Source organism: Terrapene carolina, unplaced genomic scaffold (assembly GCF_002925995.2).
Source record: "Terrapene carolina triunguis isolate 2854851 unplaced genomic scaffold, T_m_triunguis-2.0 Scaffold190, whole genome shotgun sequence".
Classification (NCBI taxonomy): Eukaryota; Metazoa; Chordata; order Testudines; family Emydidae; genus Terrapene; species Terrapene triunguis.
In genome coordinates this window covers 174065-201922 of record NW_020664541.1, presented here as the reverse complement: position 1 = coordinate 201922, position 27858 = coordinate 174065, and the positions used below count along the sequence as shown (strand labels likewise).

At 45.0% G+C, this 27858-nt stretch overlaps 1 protein-coding gene across 1 annotated transcript in view; it reads right to left on the bottom strand.

The window, feature by feature from the left end:
* Nucleotides 1–27858, bottom strand: part of MICAL3 (microtubule associated monooxygenase, calponin and LIM domain containing 3) — a 159196-nt gene that overhangs the window by 112378 nt on the left and 18960 nt on the right. Inside the window, exons 6-16 of the mRNA XM_024210483.2 lie at nt 27048–27148; nt 24602–24859; nt 23834–23949; nt 20680–20806; nt 19219–19312; nt 17501–17648; nt 15753–15949; nt 7997–8109; nt 7320–7382; nt 6045–6218; nt 4752–4844 (exon numbers count right to left, since the gene is read on the bottom strand). Of these exons, the coding sequence (XP_024066251.1) occupies nt 4752–4844; nt 6045–6218; nt 7320–7382; nt 7997–8109; nt 15753–15949; nt 17501–17648; nt 19219–19312; nt 20680–20806; nt 23834–23949; nt 24602–24859; nt 27048–27148 (1484 nt within the window). The remainder of the gene's footprint in view (nt 1–4751; nt 4845–6044; nt 6219–7319; nt 7383–7996; nt 8110–15752; nt 15950–17500; nt 17649–19218; nt 19313–20679; nt 20807–23833; nt 23950–24601; nt 24860–27047; nt 27149–27858) is intronic.

Genomic DNA, 27858 nt, shown 5'->3' with positions numbered 1-27858 from the left:
GGGTAGGAGAGTGCTCCAAGCTGGGACCGAGGGGTTTGGAGGACGGGAGGGTGATCAAACATGGGGGAGGGGGTTGGGGCACAGTGGGATGGTGCAGGCTCCAGGCACCACTTATCTCAAGTGGCTCCCAGAAGCAGTGGCATGTCCCCTCTCCCCCCTGGCTCCTACGCGGAGGAGAGGCCAGACATCTCTGCTGCACGCTGACCCGTCCACAGGCGCCGCCCCTGCAGCTCCCATTGGCCACAGTTCCTGGCCAATGGGAGTTGTGGGGGCGGCACTTGGGGCAGGGGCAGCATGCGGAGCAGAGCCACCTAGCTGCCCCAACGTGTAGTAGCCGGAGGGGGGACATGCTGCTGCTTCCAGGAGCCATGCGGAGTGGCCCTTGACCCCGCTCCTCAGCTGGAGCGCCAGAGCGGGACAAGCCCCAGACCCCGCTCCCCAGCAGGAGCTCAAGGGCCAGATTAAAACAGCTGGCGGGCCAGATCCGGCCTGCGGGCCGTAGTTTGCCCACCCCGACCTAGAGCCACTATTTGTTCTGGAGTAGACAGCTTTAAGCCTTCCACTGAGATTCCAAGACCTGGAGTCAAAGAAGTGTACAACTTTGTGCTCTATAAAGCACAGATCATCTCTTCTCCAGACTGCCATGGAATGCTTAACAATATCCATCCTGTTCACCTAATTACACATGCCCAATGTTCAGCAGCAACACGATTCAAGTCCTATCAGTAACAACATTCTGCTCTCATCTTCAACTTCCCCCGCCCCAACCTCACAAATTAATAAAGCTCTGGGGTGCCTATCAGAAAACAATACAGTCAAGTGCAGGAATTAAGATGTAGAAGTAATTTGGCTAATCTGAACATGACATAAATGCATGTCTCTTTCCTTCATTTCTCTGGTGTGCATCGTTTTATACTAATTATTTTAAATACCGTTTTTCACCTTTGTTTTACATGCCACATTCCTGGTTTATATGTTCTACCTATGTACCACTTTTTAGATCTCCTAGTTTCCCATCTTCCTTGTGGCTACCTTCCCTAATACATCCGAAATAGGGGCCCTGCCCAGAAAAGTATCTGCAACATCTAACTTGTGAATTTTGACGTCTGGAGGGAAAGGTTGTGTATGTGTCCCCTGCTAAGTAGCAAAATATCACACAGTGGCACCAGACAGAATCCATAAAGTGGACACATTCCTGTTCCAGTCCTCCAGCAGGATGCATTTCTGAGTATACAAAGGCAAAGATAGTTTGGAAAGGGAAAAAGAGACAGCCATCAGATTTCAATAGAAATGTAAGTGTTAGATACAATAAATCAAATCATATGGCAACACCATCAGCTCTGCTACTAGTAATTAACGTGTCACTGCAATGCCTCAGGGAGGGGTAAGGAGGAGGGTCCGATCGTGTATGGAGTTCATCCTTTATAACCATCAAGACCCAGTAACAAAGAAAAATTAAATTTGCTTCAGAACAGCCTTGGCCAGGACTCCGCTCTTCCTCAGGGTCCTGTCTTACTACTGTCTAACAAAGAAACTTCATGCACCTCAACCTGCTTGACCCTGCTGGCCAATAAGGCCTGTCAACCACAAGCTGCAGTGTGAGTACTGCTAATGTGGTTCCCCTGACATCAGTAGGTCACAGACCAGGGAAGATGCAGCTTTTCTATCAACGATTCAGACCACCTCCCCTTGCCTGGTTTTCTCTCTTGCATCTACTCCCACTGCTCTTGCAGTAGATTTTCCTCTGCCTTGTAACTTCAGGATGCAGGACCTGACCTGCCAGTCAGTGAGATGGGGATTGGTTCACTATTATAGAAGATTCTCCAGTTTACTCTGCCTATTGGTGAGGGCACTAGATCACCCATTTTCCCTCAGTTATAAGAATCCCACTTTGCCCTCATATTTGTCCCCTCTTCACAGCAAGGCACATCTGCCACCCAGTGTACCTCAGGCAGAGTCAAGCACAAAGAGATGCCATGTGTGAGCTCCTCTGCAACTGTGCCACGCGAAAAAATTCTGCCTCTTCTATATCCATGAGCAGCTCCTTCTAGGAAGCACAGTCTCCTCTTACAAGCCCATCAGCAGAAGCATTATTCTAAATAGCAGCTCTAGCACCAGCTGCTGGCAACTTGGCCCCAACCTCAGTATGGAACCTGTGGCCGAGGAAATAGCACCTCAGCTGGAGTTCCCAGCAATGCCACAGAGCGCAGCTCCAGCACTGGTGTAACCTGCTCTTGCTGTTCCCCTCTACCAGCAGCAGGATCTCTCAGCAGCAAGTCCAAGTGCTGTTTCAGAGACAGCCTCCTACACCAGAAACTCCTGCAAGGTGGCTACTGAACATCATGGAGGGATCCAGCTGGTCTCCTGATGGCCAATGCCTCAGCCACCACAGCAGCTGACTGCAGCGTGCCAACAGTTATTCTTTGATCTCCCAAGTCACCCCAGAGAGAACTCTCCTGCAAAAGCAGTCCAGGGGCTATTGGCACTCAAACAGGCAACTGGGTCACTTTGTGTCCCCAGGCCAGCCATTCCCTCTGTCCCCAACTTCTGTAGTAGACACTGCAGAGATATGCTCTTTGACCCAGCTGTGCCCTGAAGATTTGGCCCCCACGGAGCCAAATTCCTGTTGTCCTTCTCCAACTCAATTACCCAGCATGGAAACACAGCAAAATCAAGCACAAAAGCTGAATCTTCCCACCAGGACACTATGAAGTCTATCCAAGAAAAGGCCAGCAAAAGTTGAGCACCTAATCCAGGAGGGGCCTCAGGAGCAGTGTCTACACTAATTAGTTTTGTAGACCACACTGACTACTACTATGTTAGTTAAATCTATTGAAAAACAGTTTTAACAGTCAACGGCAAAAATAGGTTCAGCCAAAGACTTGCACTACATTACTGCCTACCCTAGGGCTACTATCGGCACCAACACCAGTTCAGCTGCACAAATGGTTTTTTTTGTTTTTTTTTTTTTTTTTTTTAAATATTCCCTCATGCAGACAAAGCCTTAGTGAGAGTGACTCACTTGCCTCACTCAGAATCCCCACTTGTCTGGTAAGGAGAAAATCACTCTCAAACTAGGAAGGCAAAGGCAGTCCGGCCTCCCCTGCTCAGCCACAAAAGAAACAGGGTAAGAATAAGACACTCTCATCTGAATCTCTCAGTGTGACCAGACCTCACTTATCCTTCCCTGTATAAAGGGTAAAATGTAGAGTCTTGGTGGTTAAAATTCAAAAGGCAGGGAAAGTGCCTTAGGGTTGTAGGGACTCAAAATCTCATCCAAGTGCTAAAACACAAATCTTCACCTGCCTCTCGAGAAAGGCAAATGGTGCATTTCGGACTCAGCTTTCTTGGTTGTGTAGCACAACGAAGGCTAATCTAATGGCATGGAGCTGTAGCCAGTTTATGCTCCTCTTCACTTCTTCCTGCGAGACTCTCTCTCCTGTACCAGGTTATGTGAAAGATTCCCAAAGGCTGGAATCCATACTAATGATGATCCTGTCCAGTTACCTCATTGGGTGTCTGAAACTGCTCTTGGTTGATCACAGGACTAGGAAAGCGAGGCCTTCCAAAGGGAGAGCTCTTTTTTCAGTGGAGGTGATCGTGACCTTTTGAGGGAAGGGATAGCAGGAATCATGGAAGCAAGCACAGAGTCAGGACATCTCTACATACCAGCACACTGACCAGGATTACTAACACTGTGAAAGATAGAGGCTCTTAGCAGACCTCCCCATAGCGTAGAATATCCGTTATTTGGTTCTCCTTCTTTGGAGAGAAGGCTGGCGCCGCATGGTTTTGATCATAGTACATGACTCCAAAATGCTGGATTGTTTGAGTTGGGATAAACTTTTATTTTTGTTCTTATTTTTAATAGAGTTCACCATGAATCCACAGACTTAGAGGAAGTGAGCCAAAAACTCTTCTTCCTCCTGTCTCAAAAGTGCGCTTTCATTACATTGTGACTAGAAACAGACAGAGGTAAATCCCTTTCTCAAGCGCTGCCATCAAAACCACACTTTTATGACTACCCTCACAGAGGCAATGAGGCCACTTTTATTGGAAAACAGGGGAACCACAGTCAGTGCAATGAGTAACTCTGCCTGTTGGAAAGTAAGGAATTGTAAAAGCCTATCCTTCGGATTTCACTGCTGTAAGAACCCCCACTACAAGGATAGCGAGCCGGGATACATAAGAGAGGAGGTAGAATTTGATATTTGGTGATTTTTCTTTTCCAAGTATCCAGGCTTCCTGTTCTGACCCACCCTGTGACTGAAAGTCCATAGTTTTTTCAAATTCTCAGTAAGACAGAAGTCCACTATGCTCTGGAGATGGAAGGTAGACCAGGAAAACTGGCTTATTACAGTTTCTATGCATTGTTTGAGAATTTTTAAGACTCTTTTAAGATGTGGATGCAGTATCACTGGGAAGACCAACAAACCCCACCACAGTGACTGAGGTCTCCTGAAACGGCAAAGCAGATAAAATGCACTGTAGGAATAGCGAGCCTGGATACTCAGAAGAGAAATCATCAGGTAGCAAATTTTACTCCCTACTGTTAAGGAAGAACTCCAGTGGTCGCATAGGAAACAATAAGCCACTCCTAGAGAGAGATCTCAACCTCACTCACTATTCTTCAGTATTTTAAAACACAGAACTTTGCACAGTGGTGCCGAAGAAGGGTCAGTAAAGAAAGGAAGCAGTGGGTAGGTGAGATCTTGTGTGGATGTCATGTCACATTCATTTGATTGGTTTACCTGTTTCCACTGAGGCATGGGAGCAAGGCGGCCCTGCTCTCGCTGTCTGCAGGATAGCTGGTTGTGAACACGTTCCTGATAAGGCAGGACAGGCTGTTACATGTAGGTCATAGGGAAAGCAGGATGGGATCCCAGAGGAACACAACAAAATAGCGAAAGGCACTCAAAGAAAGCAACAAAGGAGTGGGAGGACAGACAGACAGACATTTGGAAGAAAAAATGGGGTAGGGAAGAATTAATTATCAAGTAAAATTTAAAGAAAAATCAAGCAAAATAAAAATGGGACATATTAAGATTTTTGTAGCATCTCCCCCCAGGTTTTCAGTGTTTCTCCTGTTCAGTACAGTGACAAAGGAAACATTATCTAACTGGGGAAGAGCAAAGTAAAGGCCACCACTTAAACAGCTCTATCCTATGTCCAAGCAGGAGGCATCACAGGAGCACAGGGAATGAAACAGGAGGTCCGGCTGTAATGGCACCTCCCAGTTGATCAGGTCCGGGTTTTCCCAAGCAAAAAGCACTGGGTGACATGGTTTAAGAGCAATGACCATGGGAAATCTCCATTCTATGGCCTAGCAGGACACATTGCCAGGAACAATCATTACAGAATTCACTGGGGAAAAGCTCACAGCTCCTCTAGTCACATTCTCTTCTAGTTGAAAGCAGCATGGAAAATGGTGTATGGATGGAGATGGGTGTGGTTTTAGAATACAAAGCAGTACTGTCTTTCTGGAATTGGGAATCCAACAAACCAGTCCCTACTGAAAACTCTTCTCAACCTCTGAGACAGAATAACAGCACAACAGGATGTGTTCTCCTTGTTTCAATTCACAAACACTATGGCCCCAATCTGGCCCTCACTTACATGGATGAAGTTAGCATGAAGGCCGGATTTTTGAAGATACTTAGGCATTTACAGACGCAACAGGCACCTACTGTATTTTCAAAAGCAAGTATCTCACATTGAAATCAATGAGAGTTAGGCATTTAGGTGTTTATGAAAATCCCATTAGGTGCCTGTCTGCATCTTGAGATGCCGAAATACCCTCAGAAATCTGGCTCTAAATCTCTTGGAGTCTTCCTCTTCCATCTAGCCTTTACTCTCAATTACAAGAGTGTACTCTGGGTCAAAGTGCAAAACCAGGGTCCAGTCTTAAAGAGTGCATCATTTTCCTGTCCCAACTCCTGTGATATTCTTCATCTTCTTCAAAATAAAAGGGTTCTACTACCCAAATTTGGGTGAGAGCTTGTTGGAGGAGGCCCAAGGATATAAAGGTATAAACCACCTCTTACCTTTCTCCGTAAGCCTGTGGACTGCACTGGTGCATTCTCCTCGAATTTGGCCAGCAGCTGGGTTGCCATGGACTTCACCTTGTTCTGGTTCCCGATGGCAGCATCGATTCTCCTTTCTGTCAGGGCGCTCACAAGTGTGGGCCTCTCCTCCCTATAGCTTCGGGGGGCTTCCTCCTAATAACCAGTATAAACTAAAGATTAAATGGAAACTTTCCAAATGGGTCTTTTCCTTTAAACAAGACTTCTGCAATTCAACAGAGCAGAACCCAACTCCATTAACCCACACTTCCAAGCTCATGTTCTTTCTTCTAGTCAACCCTTCAGCTCATCAAATTCCCCTCCATCTACCTGCACCTCTTGCTTAGTATTACAGGCCTGGTCCACACTAACCCCCCACTTCGAACTAAGATACGCAACTTCAGCTACGTTAATAACGTAGCTGAAGTCGAAGTACCTTAGTCCGAACTTACCGCGGGTCCAGACGCGGCAGGCAGGCTCCCCCGTCGACTCCGCATACTCCTCTCGCGGAGCAGGAGTACCGGCGTCGATGGCGAGCACTTCCGGGATCAATCCCAGAAGATCGATTGCTTACCGCCGGACCCGAAGGTAAGTATAGACGTACCCTTATTGTTACACTGTTCCACTGAAGAGACCCACAATCGAGAAGCTCTCATGGGCCTGTGAACATAAGACAATGAGCTGCTTCGAGCACTCAGTGAGAACCCAAGGTGGCAGCCCTCAGCTCAGCAGTTCCTATCTGGACACACACTCTTAACTGTAGGTGTGCCATGTGTGACATACTGCATGTGCCTTAGACACTGACTCTGCAGCCAGCTTCACACCCATGCAAATCCAGGTGCTACCTTTTACCTGGAGGGAATTGCTGACACCCCCATACCAGCTTAGCATCCGACAATGCTACTCCTCAGCACCCTAACCAAAATCATTAGTGTGTGTTTCAAGAAAGCAGGATGAAAGGGATTTTCTGACAACATTAAGTTTGCAATGTGCTATTTATTTAGTCAGCGTCTGATGTAACTGGCTCAGTACATGACACAAAGTGTAAGCTCTGAGCAGGAATTGATTTCAACCTAAAAAAAAAAAAAATCTCACATAAGGTTCTGTTTGAGTGGAATATCTGGGGAGAAGGGGGAACATCCAGGGGAAAAAGAGCATGAAGAAAGGAACCTCCTAAAATTCCAGGGGTTGGGTGTGGAAATAGGGAATCTATCACACGATCTTTCCCCTAGGCATTTCCCCTACTATAATACTTACGTCCTCTGACTGGCTGGTCTTTCTCCTCTTTCCTGCACCATCCAGTTCCTTCTCCTTTTTATCCTGCAATGGGAGGAAAACTGCTGAAGATAGGGTGGGGTTTTTTTTTTTTTAACTCTCTGGCTCATAATGAATCCCATCAGTGCATTACACAAGTGTTTGAATTATTGCTGGCTGATTCTCTATGCTCATTTCCCATCTGTAGGAAAAGTGGCTCCCTGCAGTCTTTGGTCCTCGTTTAGGGAGCCAAGCCTTCTTATCTGAAAGACAGCTTGTCATTCTTGGAGCTTTTCAATGAGTCAACAGGAGAAACAGCAGGTATTTCACAGTACAAAAAATACTTTGGACCTAAGCCAACAGCACAGAATAACCCTCCTCCTATCACTAGAATAATCATACTTTCTATTTTTCACCCTTCTCCCCAACCCAAACTCCTTGAGTAATACTCTAATGTTAAGAATATAGTGTTTCATTATGTGAAAGCACCCATTCTGACTTTAGTGCTGCAATTAAAGAGCTGACGTATAATGCCAACAAGTCTATAACCACTTTACTATTTAGAGAGTCTCTCTCTCTCACACTCAAATACACACATGCTTCTTAGCACTTATTTGGCTGTCAGCCTGCCAATTTCTAGTGTTCTCAGGGTTAAAGTATACATACTAGGGTATGGCTACCTTTGGAGTTCGTTTCCTTGAGATGCTCTGCCCCAGTTTGCTAAGAAAAGAGATTGGAGACTTGGTACTGGCAATCAGTGCAGCTTTCTCTTCTGCGTTCAGATCCAGAGTCTCTGTGAACGGAAACAGGTGGGACCAGTGAATGCACAGAAACCTCTGTGTGGTTATTAACAATAGCCAAGAAACAATTAAGAAGGGACTCATTCGTTCTTTAGCATGAACTGTTTTGTTTTTTTTACACTCTCCATATAAAATACTCTTAGGAACTTCAAAATCAATATCTTTCTGAATAGTTTTGTCCTTTTCCATTTGGCAAATGCATTTTTTTCCTCCGAGGTTTTCTAAGTACTCAAAATAGTTTTAGAGTTTAAGTAGGTCAAATTCAGACTTAAGCTACATGACTGCATCTTTCCGTTCTAGTTAACAAAAATACAATCTTTCAGGCCTTCATTCCACTAACCTGGAATTATATACAAAATCCAAGCATTGTAACAATAAATATAAAGCTATGTCAGAGCTTCTAAAATTAACTACTAAATGACTGCTGGCTAGGAGCAATGACAGACCAACCCTCAGCAGCAGCAAGAGAGCAAGGAAGTTGTTTAATAATTCTGAGGTGAGTTTAGTAGTAGTGAAAGATGCTGGTCTGATAGTGAGGCTGAAGCCCTGTTCAACCACCCAACAGGCACAACAAAAGCAGCATCCGTGCAAGCTTTTTACACACAAACCTGTTGTCTACCTTTTCATGGGTGAGATGGTAGCTCAGTTTGTGCTCATTAAACCCTTGCACTGGTTCCTAATGCTGCTAGAAGGGTGCCTGTTAGCACCAAGGAAGACAGCAATTTTTATGATATGGTCTCAATAAGAGTATGTCTACACTGCAGCTGGTAGCCCGGGTAGACAGACTCCATTCATGCTAGTGCGCTATAAATAACAGAGCAGAGGTTGTGGTATGGGCGATGGCTCAGGTTAGCCATCTGAGCTTGGAGCCAGGGGATCAGGTGGGCTTCGACTTTGGTGGCTAGCCCGAGCCACCATCTGTGCCACAACATCCGCATTGCTATTTTTAGCATGCTAGCTCAAGTGGCGATAGCATGAGTTTGTCTATCCAGGCTGGGAGGCACACTCCCAGCTGCCGTGTAGACATATCCAGAGTAACTAGCGTGAGTTCTTGTAGGAGGAAAGCAAACCAGGAGAGGTTACTCACTTTGTGCAGTAACTGAGGTTTTTTGAGATGCACATCCCTATGAATGCTCCACTGAAAGTGCGGATGTGCCCCATGCACCTTCAATTGGAGATTTTTGGCAGCAGTGTTTGTTCGGTCCAGGCATGTGCCTTAGCTATCTTCATGCTCCATACCAGGGATATATAGGGCTATGATGGACAAACCACTCTCAGTTCCTTCTCTACCACTCAGTCCCATGAAGACAGGACTCCAAAGCAGAGGGGAAGGAGGACGGATAGTGGAGTACCCACGGGGACATGTCCTAATGAACCTCCTTCTTTGAATAGTGTCTATATGGGTGCTCTGCTTGAGGCAACTACCCTCTGAAGGAGGTGGGATCTTCAGCATCCAGTCTAGAACTGTTTGCAGAACTGCAGAACTTAAGGTAGTGCATGTCTCTGAGCACATGCTAAGGCACAGTGTCTTGAAAAAGTCTGAATTGACGCTCATGTAGCAACTTTGCAGATTTCTGTTACTGGAACCTCTTTCAGTAGGGCAACAGATGTGGAGCGAGAGCTGGTAGAATGAGCTATGACCCTAGGAGGACACAGTACATTACAAACTGCAGAGCAGGAGCGGATGCAATCCAAAACCCACTTAGAAAGTCTTTGGGTGGACAGTAGTTTCCTTTACTCTGTCCACAATAGACACAAATAGCCTCAGAGAAACAAAAAATTTAGTCCTGTCCTAATAATATGCTAGCACTCTCCTAACATCTAGCGGGAGACGGGCAAAATCCTCCCTAGTCTGATGAGATTTAGGGTAGAAAGCCAGCAGAAAAATTGTGCGATTGATATCAAGGTCCAAGATGACTATGGCTAAGAAATGCAGGTGTGGTTAGAAGGATACCTTATCCCTAAAGAAAACAGTTGTGTGTGGAAGAGGGTCAACCTTTAAATCCCCTAATTCACCAACTCTTCTAGAAGAGGTAATTGACACTAAAAAGGTGGTTTTCATGGAAAGGTATAAAAGGGTACAAGTAGGTGGTGGATCAAAGGGAGGTTTCATCAGCGAATAAAGAACTAGATTCAAGTCCCAAGTTGGAGTGGGCTCTCTAAAATTTGGGAAGAGTTTGAATAAACTCACTGATGAATCTGGAAGTTGCAGGGTCAGCAAATACCAAGAAAGCTTCCAGAGGAGAATACAACGCTGTGACGGCTGCCAGGTGAACATTAATGGAGCTCAAAAAAAAGACCTCTTTGCTTCTAGAACCTCTGAAATACGTGAGTCAACAGGAGATAGCAGACAGCAAATACACCAACGGTAATATCTTCTCCATTTCTGAAGGTAAGTGTTCTTGGTGGATTCCTTTCTACTGTTCAACAGGACTTCTTGAACCACTCTGGAACAGGAGAGTTCTAACTCCAAGAGCCATCCAGGAATTTTTCCCTGAGTCATTGAGAATGTTCAAGTTGTGGGGGACAAATGTTCCTCAAATCCTGAGTGAAAAGACAGGGTATGAGCAGCAGATTGATGGCCAGTTGGAAAGAGAGGTAAAGTAGGTAAGGAAACCCCACCTGTCCTGGCCAGATAGGTGTGATCAAGATTACCATGGCTTTGTCCTGTCTGATTTTGTTTAGAAACCTGAGAATTAGCAGCATTGGAATGAAGGTATATAGAAGATTTCTCTGCTGAGAGAGGAGAAAGTTGTCTTCCAGATAATGGCAGGCAAACAAAACCTCCATTAGAGCAGAACCCTGCATGTTTCTGGTTGACAGTGATGGCAAAAAGGTCTATGTTCAGAAATCTCCAGATAAGAGTTATCTACTTGAGTATGGATCTGTTGAGTTCCCACTTGTAATCTCGAGTGAAGTGTCTACTGAGGTAATCAGCGATGGTGTTTTGATGGCCAGGCAAATAAGTTGCTGAGATAAGGATTCGGTGGGCTACATACCAGTTCCATAACATGATTGCCTCTGAGCAGGTGGAAGGGGATCTCCCCCGCCCCCGGTGCATTTATGTAGTACATACTGTCTCGGCCGTCTCATTATATGGATGGATTGACCTTTTATCATGGGGAGGAAGTGGGGGCAAGCGTATCTCACAGCCCTGAGCTCCAGAATGTTGATATGTAGTGTAGACTCCTGGGTGGACCATCTGCCCTGGATAGTGTGGTTCTCTAGATGAGCTTCCCAGCCTAGGAGAGATGTATCTGAAAGTATTGTGACAGTGGAAGGAGGATGGTTGAAAGGAACCTCTGAGCACACTTTGTCTGGATTCTTCCACCAGTTGAGAGAGATTAGTACACGATTGGGAATAGACAGTAATTTGTTCAGACCATCTCTGTTGCAGGTATAAAAACTGTCCTGAGCCAGGCTTAGAAGCAGTGTGGTTGTAAAAGGGGGTGTAAAGTTATAAAGGTACATGGTGCCATGTGCCCAAAGAGCTGCAGGCATGATCTGGTGGTAGCCTGTGGGATCACTTGAAGTTGTGCAATTAAATGCATCAGACTAAGAAATCTGTCCCCTGGCAGGTAGGATCTGGATGCCATGGCATTGAGAGTGGCCTCTATAAACTCTATCTGCTACAGAGGTAGGAGACAGGACTTTGCAGTATTCAGCTAAAGGCTGAGTGTGTGAAAGAGACATAGCCCCCCTTATCACTGTTTGAACTTCCATGTAGAAATGCCCTTTTAAAAGCCAATTGTCCAGGTACAGGAAGACAATTACTCCCCATCAGCAAAGCTGTGCGGCAACTAACTACCAACATAACTTCTGTCAACTCTCTATGGGCAGTGAAGGCCTCTGTACTGACAGTGGTCCTGATGCATGGCAAATCATAGGAATCTCTAGCGAGAGGGACACATTGTGACATGAAGGTATGTATCTTGAAGGTCAAGGTTGCAAAATATTCTCCCAGATCCAGGGATGGAACAATAGCTGCACGTGTTACCATCTTGAATTTCTGTACCTCGACAAAGGTATTCAGCATCCTGAGATCTACAATTGGCCTCCACTCGCCCTTCTTTTTGGGAATGAGGAAGTACTTGGAGTAAAATCTGCTTCCTCTGTACTGAGTGGGAACTGGTTCCATGAGTCCCAAGTGGAGGAGGGAGAGAGCCTTTTGTTTTAAGAGCGGCTTGTGAGATGGGTCCTGAAAAGAGATGGGAAAGGAGGGTGGTAGGGAGATATGGAGTGAAAATGGATCGAGTAGCCAATGTAAACCTCCAAGACCCATCTGTCAAAGGTAATCTGCGCCCATGAGCTGCAGAAATGGAACAGACAATCCCCCAAAATTGGGAGGATGGAGTGGGCAGGGTGGTTCAACATCAGATCCAGATCGTAGGGGCATAGGTGGCTCTTCACCGAGGCATCAAAACAAACACTTTGTAGATGATGTCTGCTGTGTTGAGCCAGGTGCAGTGATGGAGAACTTTCCCCTCTGCATTCTGAGTTTCTTTTTAGGTGGCTTCGATGCTCTATGGTAGGTGGGAACCTGCGCTGGGCAGGATCTCTGAGTTTAAGAGAGACTAAATCTCTGCTTATTTGCAGGAGTACACATGCCCAGCGAACAAAGGATTACCCTGGCGTCCTTCAGCGAATATAAGGAGCCAGCAGTGGATTTGCTGAATAATCCGAGACCGAAGAGTAGGTCCTTTATGTGTTCTGGACTTCATGTGGAAAACCTAAGGACTGTACCCACAGGGCTCAACGCATGACTACAACTGTGGAGACAGACCAGGCTGCTGCGTCAAAAGCATCAGCAGAAGTTTGTCCCTCTGCAATGAGGGCCTGAAATTGTTCCCTCTGCTCTTGTGGGAGGTGTTCAAGAAAGAATTACATTTTGAACAGTTAATATGATTATGTTGCCAGAATCGCCTGGTAATTAGCAATTCTGAATTGCAAGGTGGCAAACAAGTGTCTTTTGATCAAAAAGATCTAAGAGCTTTTGGTCTTTATCAAGTGGTGTAGTCTTGGAATGGTATTGTCTGTTGTGTTCATTTACTGTATCCATAACTAAGGAGTTGGGGCAGGATGGGAAAATAATAATTCTGAACTGTAACGTACTACTTTGTGTCTGCCCTCTTAGCATGGCTGTGGTGGGGATCTGCCAAATGGCCTTGGCAATTTCTAACAAGGTCCTAACTACCTGTGCTGAAGATGTTGTGTGAAGAATGTCCAGCAACTTATGCTGAGTCTCTTGGACTTCTTCCAATGGGATTTGAAGAGTGCCTGCCACCCTCTTCATCAACTCCTGAAATTGTTTGAAGTCATCTACCATAAATGGAGAGGGCAAAACAACTTCATCCAGGGAGGAGGATGAAATATTTGTCTGTGGGGTAGCCTGCTCATTAGCTCTCCTTTCTTGCTCCTCAAACATCTCCTCCTGCGTGGCGATCGCTGTGGAGGAATGGACAGAATCTGACAGCGCTGACCCTGCATTTCCCAGATTATACCAAGGAGGGTGTTGACAGGCCAAGATCATTACAGCCTTGATGTATCCCTTGATGGAGCAGGTTCAGGAGACGATGGTCTAGGCAGGTAATTATAAGAGTCCTGAACAGAAATGTAAGAGCCTGAAGAGCTCTCATCTGCATAATCTAATGGAGGAGTAGATGAAAGAATAGTAATTTGTCTCGCTGTAAGCATGGGCACCAGGGAATCAAGCAGTACCAGTTATAGCAAAGTACCAGAGAAAGCAGAGGTTGTGGTATTTGGGGTCTCACTAAGCTCAGTAAAGGAGACTCCAGTTGATCGGAGACAAACAAATCCCTGGAAAACCTGAACTTCTCTAGTACTGGGTGCAGTTGTGTGGGAACCTGGTGGGCTGCAGACATGGAGGCCTTCAGTACCAAGGAAGATGCACAAGGCACCAACATGCTGGACTGCCAGTTGTGGTATCGAAGATGCAGTCAATGCTGCAGAAGGAAATTAATTCTTTAGTGCAGTGTCCCTGGAATCTCTACCACCTTGGTCATGTTTTGATGGTAACAAAATCTTCGGTACTGATCGGTAGGTACCACGTGATTTAGACAAGCTTGAGGACCGATTTTTAGAGCTCTTGGTACTGAGACTGCTTGAAGCCTCCACAGAAACCTTTGAGGGGTGCAGACTCTTTGATACAGTGGATCTCTTAAAGGTACACTCTTGCTGAGGAGACTTAGGACTCCTCTTGGTGGAAATCTTTTCCGTGCTGCTTGCAAGTCTCCCTGAGGCTGATGGGGCACTATAGCTATTTGAAGGTTGCTGTACGAGGTGGGGGTCTCTGGGCCTGGATCCAAAGCTGGACAAAAGGAGTACTTCATCATAAGAAAACAAAGCTGAATCTCCCTATCTCTCAGAGTGGCCCTTAAAACTCATGCAGATTTTGCACTTTGAGGGCACGCGCCCCGAGGCAGTGGGTACAGCAGGAATGGCTGTCATTAACTGGGAAGGACTCTGGGCAAATGAGGCAACATTTGCAGTCTGGGAACTTAGATATGCCCCCAAAATAAAACAGTCTTCTTCAAATGGAGGGGCGTGGGGGGAGGATTACCCTACACAGAGGGTAGGGTGGAAGTTGGAGGCAAAAGCCTCAGCAAACAGGAAAAAGGAATCCCCAAAAGAAATAAAATACCAAATAAATAAAGAATAAAAAAACATAATTAGAAAAATAAAAGATTAAATAGTCATGAGTAAGGCTACATTTTAGTCACGGGTATTTTTAATAAAAGTCATGGACAGGTCACGGGCAGTAAACAAAAATTCATGGCCCGTGACCTGTCCATGACTTAATATATACCCCTTAACTAAAACTTGTGCGAGGGGCCACAGGTGCTCTGGGGAGGGGGGTGTCCGGGGGCACCGTGGGTGCTGTAGGGGAGGCAGCGGTGTGCGGCTGGAGACCTCCATTGGTGCTGGGGGGGGAGGGTTGGCCACGGCTGGCAGGCTCCCTACCCGGTTCCGCGTGTCCCTGCAGCTCCTAGGCGGCGGAGGGGCCAACGGGCTCCACACACTGCTCCCACCACAAGCGCCAGCTGCGCAGCTCCCATTAGCCGGGAACTGCAGCCAATGGGAGCTGCGGGGGTGGGGCCTGCAGCCAGTGCACAGAGCCCCCTGGTCCCTCCACCTAGGAGGAGCTGCAGGGCCATGCCAGTGGGAGACGGGGAGCCCTCCTCCCCGAGGTAAGTGCCCCCTCACCTCCCCTGCCCCTAGCCCTGAGCCCCCTCCTACACACCCAAACTGCTGCTGCTGGCCCCTGAGCCAGCACTGGCCGCTGCAGAAGTCACGGAATCTGTGACTTCCGTGACAGACTCACAGCCTTAGTCATGAGTGGCAGATAACCATGAGCACTATGAAAACTCCGTCTCTGGTCAAAGTGGTTGAGAAAGAACTGAGAATGTGTTGTCTGTTGCAGCCCTATGCACTCTTGGTGTGAGGCATGAGGATAGCAAGGGTGCACGCCTAGACCAAATGAGCACTGTTGGCAAAAATCCTCAATCAAAGGCACATGCGCACTGGAAGTGGACACCATGGTAGGGGCATGATGCACAGAAGAACATGAATACTGCCACCATCACCAAATCTAACCCACTTGTTCTGAGTCCCTTACCACTGGAAGGGATGGAATCCTTGAACATCTCATAGAACTGTGTGAGGTACATCACCATGGACAACTTGTCTGGCTCCCCAACAGATGCCATTTCCTTTCCAGTCATGATAGGAGAGATTCCAAACTCCTTTTCAGCAATGTCAAATGCCAGCTGGTTATTCTTCTCCACATTGCGTTCATCTAGAGAATCAAAGTCTCTACAAGGGGGAGAAGAAAAAAGCATTGAGGTAAGCAGGGCTAGTCTTCTAAAAATAGTTTCAGAGACAGTCCTCTCCAGCGGCAACTCTGAAACTGCAGAGTGCCCCCCTTCTTTCAATAATTCTGCCATCGTGCTTTTTGTGTTACAGTGATTATGTTACTCTGCCTGTTAATGATGAGCTGTGAAACGGACACATTGTTTTTTCCATTCACTGCCCGGCTTTATCATCATCTCTAGAGACGACCTAAACTTCTCTTCATAGAGGTTTTTTTGCTTTGAACATTACATCTTCACTTCCCTCTTTGCTGGAGTATTTTCTGAAGAGGCAGACTCTCATTCCCATTACTTGGAAGCACATCAAGTTGTCCCTCAGATCACCGATTCTCTTGATTGATCCATATACAGATCTCACATCTTTCCCTCTCCAGTGCGATTTTCCTACACTTTTACAATTGTCATTGCTGTACTTCCACTTCTGCCCAATTTGTATGGCTTTTTAAACACGGTGCCTCAGACTGAGTATAGAGTTCTAACCAGCGACCCACAGAATGGAATATTTACATAGTTACTTTGCTTGCTTTACATGTGATACTTCTTTTAAATACACCTTCAGCATGTTGCATTACAGTATTTATCTTTAATAATGTCCCATTGGAAATCTGAAATCATTTTAGACTTTCATTATAATAATATCACCTACCTTTTATATGGCACTTTTCATGACTAGATCTTCAAGCCCTTTACAAAGGAGGCCCATATCATAATCTCCTATTTACAGATGGGGAAACTGAGGCAGAGCAAGGGGAAGTGACTTGCCCAAAGTCACCCAGCAGTCCAGTAGCAGAGCTGAGAGCAGAACCCAGGTCTCGTGAATCCTAGTCCCGCACTCCATCCACTAGGCCACACAGGGCCAGAGTCTTCACTATGGAACTTCTGCCTTGCCAACATTTTCCCATTCTAGGATTTGTGCACTTTTTTATATTGCTCCCCACATTACTGGCTGGAATGGCTTCTCACACTTATTCACAGAACAAGTTACTGCACAAGTAACAGTAGTGCAAGCTTCCCTACATTGTGTCTATTCAGACCAGGAGACCCCTCCTCTTGGATTGAAAAAGTATTTAAAAGCCATCTGAAGAAGCTACCAACAAGGGGGCTATTTATAAAGGTGATGTAAACATTTGTCTGCTATGAATTAAACTGAAGCCATCAACTATTTCTAACTAATTGCACATAGGCTACTGAATAGCTGTTAGATGGTAATGAGTTTTGGTCACTAACAACTTGGGACGGATAGAAGATAAAATGATGGCACATGTAGCCTGGTACTCACCAAGACATTATAACCCTCTTCCCCACAGGTGAATCGCTCTAGACTTTACTGAATCTAATTTAACGGACTTCAGTCCTTTCCCCCACATATCACAACTGAACTGTATTTTAACACTATTCTCTAAACAATTTGTAAATCCCTCCCCATATATTGGTTGCAAATCTGACTAACATTCTCTCCAGTCACTGTGTTCTAGTCAAGCAATCAATCACTTACATCAAGTCAGGACGGTATCTGTGGATAATAGCACACAAGGCTAGGCCACTCTTCCATGACATTGTGAGATCTGTTACATTCACACCAGCATACCCATCAGTCTGCCTTTGGCACCAACCAAGCAGTTTGCTGGACCGAGCTACAGACTCTGAAATAAACATAACATTTTTAGTAAGCTGTAATTTACCATCTTTCACTCATGAGAATTCCATCTACATCTCAGGAAGTATATATTATAGGGATCACTCACCCATTGAAATGCAGCCACCTCTGGGGTGGAACAGCATGTTTCCTGCATCAGGAACACTATACAACTGTTTTTTGGGGGGGCAGGAAGTGACTAATAATGTGATGTGTAGTTCACACTGAAGGGAGAATTTTAGTTTGCTAAAAAGTAATTACCCAAGCTGTAATTTGAACAGATCACCCTGGCTCTTGTGAACATCCCAGGAAATTTTAAATGAACGAAAGTGGTCAAGATCTTGATTTAGGTCAGATCCAAAAGATGGCATTCCTCCTAGCATGGTGCTCCCTAATCCCCTGCTATATTGTTTCAGATAGAAGTATTATCAACACCTTTCTGCAACAGTTGCATTTACTTTGAAGGTCTTCCATCAAATCACTGACCGTCCTGACCTTGTTTAGCTATGAGATGTGACAAGATTATAGCCCAGGGTGGCATCGTTGCAGGTCAAAGAACAAATTGGAAGACCCTACGCAACTGTACACCAGTGGGAAGGTGGTACAGTAACAAAACAGGCAGACTTGAATAAAACACTATTCCAAGAGACACCAAAACACCACTCAGACATCCAAAGGCATTATATGGCTGGGAAAGGTTCAACAAACCCCTTGGGTTATGGTTTGACCAGACAACTATTCCAGTTCTTAGCGTAAGGCATGTAATTCCTAGAACACATGCCATGCACTGGCTCAGTAATTAGACTCCATAAGGCAGTGATGTCCTTACGACAAGTAGGGCTGCTAAATTATGAGGAAAATGCAAGTAAAGTAATTCTTTTACCCTGTTTCCCCGAAAATAAGACATCCCCCGAAAATAAGACCTACTTCCAGTTTTGCCTCTCGCTGTAATATAAGACATCCCCCGAAAATAAGACCTCCCCGATAATAAGGCCACCCCGGAATATAAGGCCCCGAAGCTCCAGGAAAAATAAGACCTCCCCTGAAAATAAGACCTAGCGCATCTTTGGGAGCAAAAATTAATATAAGACACTGTCTTATTTTCGGGGAAACACGGTAGTTAGTCCAACTAAGAGATAAGATTTCAAAAAGGAGAAAGCTTGAGTGTGGAGGGGAATCTACAAAAAGAATTCTCTTTTTCCCATTCATTTTCTACTTTTCCGTTATTATTTTTATCTGTAATTAGAGTTTTTGGCTTCACTGCCAAATCAAGTAGAGGCTGGTTTTTCACACTTGAAATAAGGACTCCACTACAGGATCCAGAAGGTGACCAAACACCCTTTCGGAAACAAATGTTTAGAAATCTGGAAGTACACTGTAATAAGGGAAATTAAGGTAAAGCTAACACGTTTACATTTTAATTATGCTTGAAAATTTAATTGTGTTTGAAAAGTCAAGCTTCTGAGCCAAGAATTAATGAGACACTTTTCGAAACAGAAGGGGACCTCTCTGTACATCTGATGCACTGACCCAGCTCTGGAAGAGCACAACAAAGTGAAACAATAGGTGGGACTCACCATTCCGCGTCAGCTTTGGTGTCCTGGAGTTCACCAAGTTCTCTATTTCCAGGTGAATGTCTTTCAGGTCTCCTGTATCATACAAGTGGCGCACCTGTAAGAATGCAAAGGGTTAAAAATGGTCAAAAAGACTAGTCTCTCTCATCAAAAGCCAATATGGCAGGAGAAGTCTCCTCAGGCCAGAGCTACTGCCCTTGCACACTAAATTCCCTTTCTAAAAAACAAGCCACACGTACACACAAGGAACATGGCCCCCTTAAGACAAGAAGGGGATGATTATATAAAATGTTATTTTATGACACATTCACACAGTAGACAATTCCCAAAAGTCACAGAACCCCAAGGAACAGCTCTTAGCCTGAATCTCAGTATAGGCACCAACATGCAGCCACTGAATGTATATAGGGTTATTATAAAGGAAATACAAAAAATATATTGTCAGCATGGCTGAAACTGCCAAAATCCAGAGAAGTTCAGAGCTACAACTGACATGATTGTGAACAGAGTTTAGAGACTTCTACAATATCTAGTCACAAGGGAAGTGGGTACCGTACAGTGGTTTAAGCCTGATGGATATTTCTGGTTTTTGCCACTGTCAATTCCCTAAATACTCATATAGGCATGGGGCTCTCAACCTTTTTTGAATCAAATCCCCCCTTAATATTTTTTTAAAACTTGGATTCTTCCCCCCCCGTCCCCTTTAAAATAGAAAGAAGGATTCTGCCACCCTAGCCAGAGAGGTTTGAGAGCGTGCCCACCCTTCACCCGACTTGGACAGCAGTGGCTCTTGTCCCAGGGACTGGGCCTGGGAGTTGAGCGCAAGCCAACCCACCACTCACCTGGAATGCAGGCAGGGACCAGTGCCTGGCACTGGAGAGAAGGGTAGGGTGCCCTGGCACTATGCATGCACACAGCATACAGGACACGAGTGCAGGGCAGGGTGCTGCCTGGCACTACGAGCACAGGAAGCATAGAGGGCACTGAGATGCAAGCAATGGTGGCTCCTGTCCCACAGGGCAGAGCCTGGCTCTATCCTGGCTCAATGTGGAGGGGGGGAGTGGAGGGTGTTGGAGAGCGAGCCCACCCCACACTCACCCTAGACAGTAGCTTCTGTCATACAGGCCTGGGCTCAGCTTCCTGCTCCAGCCTGCTGGCTCTCACTGTTCGGAGGCGCTCGCCACTGCACGTGTGCATCTGTGCACAGGTGGGCCCTCTCCCCACCACACACTACACCCTTCCGGCCATGGCAATGCCACTTGCTCAAGTTTGGCCCAGCTATCCCTCCATTGTGCCAGAGTGGTGGGGGGGCCAAATGTGAGTGAGTGGCATTGCGACCTGGCATTTGTTTATGGCTCACTGTGCTGTCCCCCCACTCCCAGTTGAGAACCTCTGATACAGACCAATGGCTACATGAAGAGGACACAGATCACATGCTGTCGAAGGTATTGCCAGCCCAGTTACCTGGTTTGGCCGCAGGAAGTTGACGTTGATATTGGGATACCGGGTGACAGGATCGATGCTGTATTGGCTGAAGTTTTTACTCACATTCTCAGGGGTGGTCTGAGGCAGCAGCCTGTAAATGCTTTCCCTGAGGGAAAAATACTAACTTCAGATCAGCAAGTAGGAGAAAGAGATACATCACCACCACCACCTTCAAAGTCAAGACCCTCATGAACTCAGAGGGTTAGAAAACTCAAATTCACAAACCTACCCCTTCAGATATGAAACAAACAAAATCCAGTACTTGAGCATCTAAGCTGTTTATATTTCAATTCAGCAGGAATCAGGGAGGTGGGAATAATAGAATGAGACAGATAATACTGAAAATATACTGCCATTATATAAATCAATAGTATGCCCTCGCCTGGAATTCTGTTTTCAGCTCTGGTCACCCGATCTCAAAAAAGACAACAGAAATAAGTAGTCCAGAAACAGACAAAAAAAAGTTAGTAATTGCAAGGAGAGAATTCCACATAAGTGCTGGAAATGATTGGGACGTGATAGATAGAGAGTAGACATGACAAAGGCATACAAAATAATAAATAATATGGACAAGATAAATCATATGCTCCTATTTAATCTCTTGCAAGAAAGAACAAGATGACAAAATCAAATAAAAGCAAGCAAAATTAAAACTGAAAATGAAATACATTTTTCCTCAGTTCATAATTAACCTGTGAAACTCACTGACACAAAGTGGTATTGATGTCAAGAGATTAATTGTAATAAAAAAGTATTAAATATTTAATATGGATCATGAGAGCTTCCACAATTATATGAGACAGGATAAAAATATTAAGAATATAAACCCATGTGAAAGATGGCATAAGCCAACCTCTAACTGGCAGGAGTTAGAAAGAAGCTTGTCAAGTGGATATGATATTCTATAACAAGGGTCGGCAACCTTCGGCACGCAGCCCATCAGGGTAATCCGCTGGTGGGCCGCGAGACATTTTGTTTATGTTGACTATCCTCAGGCATGGCCCCCTGCAGTTCCCAGTGGCCGCAGTTGGCTGTTCTCGGCCAATGGGAGCTGCGGGAAGCGGCGTGGGCCGCCGAGACGTGCTGGCAACCGCTTCCCGCAGCTCCCATTGGCTGGGAACTGGGAGCTGCGAGGGGGCCATGCCTTTGGACAGTCAACGTAAACAAAATGTCTCGCGGTCCGCCAGCGGATTACCCTGATGGGCCGCAACCCATATTCTATAATGATCCAGGATTTCTTGTACTTGGTTCTGGCCAATGTCAGACAACACTAAATTAGAGGGACCCAGAACGGACAAAATTCATGAGTTAATACACATGTTGCTAGTTTGGGAATTTCTTTCCATTTTATAGTCAAATTGTTAAAGTGGACATTTTGCGCCTATTTCTTTAATTAGGAAACTAATTAATTTCCTATTACACCTCTACCCCGATATAACGCGACCCAATATAACACGAATTCAGATATAATGCGGTAAAGCAGTGCTCCGGGGTGGGGTGGGGAGAGCTGTGGTTTCACCTATAACGCGGTAGGATTTTTTTGGCTCCTGAGGACAGCGCTATATCGGGGTAGAGGTGTAATTGATAGTAGAAATTCAGATTTAACAGAGGTTTTTCTACTAAATTTCTTTCTTAAAACACTCATCTATGATGAAGACAAGTTCAGGGCCTCATTAACATTCTTATTGTGAGAACAGCACAAACTCGAGCACAAAATTGATAAGCTATATGCACAATCAACACCGCCTTCTGAAATACCAAACTTCCACAAGTCAAGGAAGCTGAAATGGTTTGACCAAGCTGAACTCTTATATTAGGACCCTAAAGTTATGTCCTGTGTGTATTAAAAAAAGTTCAAAATAATTTTGGATTGAAAATCTAGAGAAGTTTTCATTGTCAAAACCAATTTTTGAAGAAACTTTAATGACACAAAATTTTTTTTATAAAAATACAATTTTGGCCTCTGATACTACAAGGACTTATTCGCATCATTAATTTCAAGAACACGTGCATAAAGTTTTGTACCTCTTTAAGTGATGTACCTCAATATAGCAGTTTTTAAAAAAATTCAAATAAGATACCCAACCAGCAGTGGAATTTTAAAAATGCTATAGTGACATTTAAAACCCCCAGCATTTATAATTTAGTTCATTATAAATTTTAATCTAACCTAGCAATTGCACAAGTTTTCAAATTACTGTTACAATGCCTCTGCTTGATTTAAATCAATGAGTTTTCGAGTTTTGTTAGTTTTTTTTTTGTTTTGTTTTTTTTAAAAGAAAACCCAGTGATTTAAATCATTCCACCCTGGATGGACCTCTGGTTTGATTTGTAAAGGCAATTCCTATGCTGCTATGTCACCTGGAACAAAACACAAACAAACAAACAAAAAAGAGAGAATGCGCAAGCAGTAGATTCAACGTGAAAATAGGATAGTGAATGTAGAGGCCGGAGTATGGAATTAAATATAGACCATTATCTCCAAATTAAAAAAAAAAAAAAAAAACAGAAAAAATATTTACAAGATAATTGGAATTAGCATGTATTTCTGTCTCCCAGCTATTTCAAAGGCATCTATCCCCTTGGCATCTAAGCTTTTCCTCACCTAGACTGTATAGTTAAGGCTCAGAGCATTGATCAGACTCACTTTTTCCACCTAATACAATCCCAACAACCACCAAGAAAACATTCTCCTTTCTCTAATCTGCTTTTAACCAATAGAGAGTAGCAACAACACACTTTGGTCGCTATTCTGTTCCTCTCTGAATAGATTCCACTGGACCTGTGGTGCTCAGAGCAGCAAGTTACAGCCGAGCACCAGTGTGCATGTGTGTGTGATCCCGACCTTCACATGGTGGTGCTTCTGGCCAGTTCCCTCACCTTCTTGGGAAATCTTTCCCTTAATCAAACCACTCCAATGGGCAGCCTCCAGGAACACTAAAGACACAAGGTTTGCTCCCTCCACCCCACTCTGGGTGCACATCTGTAACAGGACAAGGAATTGGAGTGGATGGTCAGAAGAGTGAGCCTTCTGAGCACAATTATTTTTCCACCTACCTCTGCCCCCAAATCATTCTGTATTCAGATCAGAATTCACAACTAGACTCATTTCCCCACAATAACCCTCCATTACCTCTCTGCGAGGACCTCCAAAGGGCTAGTTCCCTGAGACCAGCTTCGTACCATCCAAGCAGAATCCATGGCAGCCAGAAAGCCCCTGGCTATTCCAGTTCCCATCGGCCAGAATGGCTAGATGTAATAGGTCACACACACAAAAAAACAAAAAAACAAAAAAAAAAAAAAAAAGAGGGGGAAGGGGGAAGAAAAGGTCATTTGGGAAAGGAAATTAAAAATGGCACCAAGAACATATTTAGAGGGTAGCCTACTAGGATATTATAACTCAGAGATTAGCTGGAGACACTGGTTCCCTCTGGGCTAGTGGAGGCCAAATGCATGGTGAACTGGCTGTGAGCTAATCCACAGCTAGTGTTTCATTATTCCCTACAATGACGCATAGCCTGGAGCTGCTAAGAGCTTCTCTTAAAAAACAGATAGTTCAAACTAACTACAGTATGCTAATTATTAACTATCCTAGCATAGTGTCCTCAGGGATTCTAGCGGCCACAACAAGGAGCAGGTAGAACAGATGCAATTTCAGCAGGTCTCTGCATAGAAGGTCACTGCTATGCTGAATACTCACTGTTTTCCCACCATTCCTTCCCCCTGCTCCTCCCACCATTCCTTCCCCCTGCTCCTCCCACTACTATATAAAACAGCAGTTGCCTTCCTCATGATAAAACGCTCCTAGCACAAAGGGAAAGTTGAATTCATTTCAATGCCAATAGGAGTGCCATCACTTCCATTCATGGCTCACACAGTGAGTGAGCTGTTTAACACCTACCTCTAACAGACTGTCTCCAACCAGTGCCACGAGCAACTGGTGACCATTCTGCTCTCGCACCATCGCTGCATTCTCTGATGCGTACATACAGGTGAAGTCAAACATGGCCACATCAGGTTGCCCATAGTGATTGATGGCAAAGTCCAGTGATGGCAGCTGCTGATTGGTAGAAAAGTCAGCTGCTTCCCTGGCATAGTTGAGCAAAGCCTCCTGGTCCACATTCTCCCGTGAGAGTAACAGCTCTGTGTCCGCGTAGTCCTACCAAAAGAGAGAAGAGTCAGAGTAGAACAGCCATGTTGGGAGAGGGAATTTTAAGTTTAGTATCTGCAGACAATCTACAACTGTATGTTCTGAGACTCCTCTGAGTCCAACGATTTAGGACCTTTCCCTAAATTATTTCATGATCACTAGTGTCTAGGCCTCTAGGAGAAAACAATGTTTCTATCTCTTCTTCTTGCAAAGAGCCTTGACAACCCTGCTGGCATTTCTGAGCATGCCAACAGGCAATATGGTCACTCCAGAGGTGTGAAAAGTATAAAAGTGGGCAGTGCCAGCAAGTGCAGTGGTTGTGGGGGTGCTTAGCATGCACACTACAAATGGAAAGCATATATGCTAAAGCTGGCAACAGTATCTTGGCCATGAATAATATGTAGGGTCACTTCCAAAAGGATACAGTCAACAACAGACGCTACAGCTTCATAAAGTTGTATAACTCCAGCCTTTTGATGATTGTTTCTGAAGAAGCTTCATGATTACGTCACCTGCTAAATTAATTTTTTTTACTTTGAGTACTTAAATACCTTTTCTATTACATCTTTATAGGGAGTGAACTTCAGAGCTTAGCTATAAAAACCTAAATCACATCAACATAAAAAGCTGAAGTGAAGATTAAGAGCTTGTCTACACAGAGAAGCAATGCAGACTACAGGGGAGTGATTTCTAAAGCACATTGTGTCACGCACTAACTGGTCTGTGTAGATCCAGCTGGTGCACATTAAAAGTTTCCTAATGCACTTCAACATAGCACTGTTTGACACAGTACTATGTTAAAGTGCACTAGGGAACTTTTAGTGCACACCAGCAGGTCTTCGTGGGCCAGTTACTGCATTACATGTTAGTCGCTTTAGAAATCACCCCTGTTCCCAGTCCCCAGCCCGTAGTACGCGTTACCTCACTGGGTAGACATGCCCTCAGTGAAAGCATCCAGCTGAAGTCCTGTGAACTTCACTATAAGGGAAGCATGTCTGGGTTTAGGTCTTGATTAAAACAAGCTTAGTGTGCGCCAGCTTAGGGCATCTGAGCAAAGCAATTAACATACAATATTTTTACATGTTTATTTGGACTAATGTTTGAAATCTGATATCCAGGATTCCCCTAATATATTATTTCAAATCATGTTTCTCCAAGTCAGACTGACATACCCCATGTGAGATATTGCATAACGGTCCCAAACCACTAGCAGGCCAGTTAGTAAAACAACTTATTGGAGAATGTTAAATTCTTGGTGATTAATATGCAGCTGTCTTGCCATAACCATAGGAGGCAGTTCTAAGGTACAGCCTGGCGCTGTATATTGTCAGAACAGACTAAATAGTGCAGTCCAGCTGTTGACAAATCAAGTGTAAATGAAGTGTTAGCCCATTGGTGTATATGGTAGTTAATTTAAACTCCTGCGCACTTCCCTCCATGCTCTGTTTTCAGACAAAAGATGCAAGATCTAGAGTCCTACTTATTTCTTTAGGACCAAAACCAACATTAAACTGATCTCTGTCAATACAAGTAATGGGTAAAGCTCTATCACAAGCAGGACCGGCTCCAGGGTTTTTGGCGGGGGGGGAAAAAAAAAGCCGCGATCCCAATTGCGATCAGCGGCAGCTCCACCGCGCCGCTTTCTTCTTCGGCGGGAATTCGGCGGCAGGTGCTTCCCTCCGAGAGGGACCGGCCGCCAAATTGCTGCCGAACAGCCCAACGTGCCGCCGCTTCCCCTTGGCTGCCCCAAGCACCTGCTTGCTGTGCTGGTGCCTGGAGCCGGCCCTGATCACAAGATCCTTCACACACTCCCAGTTCTTTCACCTCCACCAAACGAGGCAGAGTCACTGAAGGAGTCTATGGGCCTTGCAGGACAATTAAACTTGCTATGTCTAGAAGCCCCAGATCTGAAGGGGGATGTGAATGAGTGCAGAGCAGAGCATGTCATCCTTTTCTAAGGACTCAATCTGCTTCCTCAAACAGGGCACTAGTCACATGCCTGCCTTAAAAATCCTGCTGGCCATGTCCTAAGAGAGTCCTACCTCAAAACATTGAAGAGAAGTCAATATGCCCAGGTATATGTTAAACGCTCATTTATTTAATTCCCTTCAAAAATATACTCCCTTCTCTCAAGGTGCCAAGGCCAGATTGTCTCATACATCCAATATGGAGAGGTTTGGGAGAATGTAATACGCACATGCAGTATCACCCCTTTGTCCAGCAAACTCTGCTTTTTGGCAGTCATGACGAAGTAGTGAGTGTCATCTTTGTAGTAGACAATGTTCTCCAAGTCAATACCTATGACAGAAGAAAGTGTGTTACTACATCCAAGTCGGTTGTACGTTATGTGTAGTACAAGAGCTCACAGCATCGTTTGGAAGAGCTCTGGCTCATGCGAAGGTGAGGCCTGTGCACAGAGAATGTCTGATAGTGCACATGAGACTCACCTACGCCTCTAAATGTAATGGAGGGCCCTGCCAAAATCCCCCAAAGCTTTGGAAAGCTCCAACCTACAAGGAGTATACACCAGACTGAAGTTACATGGGCTGGTAACCCTTACAACAGAGAGAACTATTATATGGCTGCACTGAGCATTTGATTCACATGCTTTCAAGGGGTTTCAAAAATTGAACCTTTAGCTACACAGAGACATCTCTCTCCCTTCCTAGTGGCCCTGACCTTGTTTTGACATTCCAAAGCTTGACTTCAGAGGAGTGGGGGAGACAGGGAAAACATGGCATCCTAGTTTCTCCATGGAATGCTCCGACGGCTTACCACTTGTCCAAAAGTTAAAAAGCACAGCCCTCCAGTTACAAGTTACAATGACAAGCAGCTGAAGAACAAGCTGGAACAAATCAGTTGAGAAAGTGGGAGACAATCAGACAGGAAGGACAGACAATAGTGATGTACTTCTTGGATCAAGGGCCACGAAACTCACTCATTCATTGGTGAAAAAAAGCAGCTTAAGGAGACAAAAACTGGTGTAAAAAACTGGTAATTAGATAAAC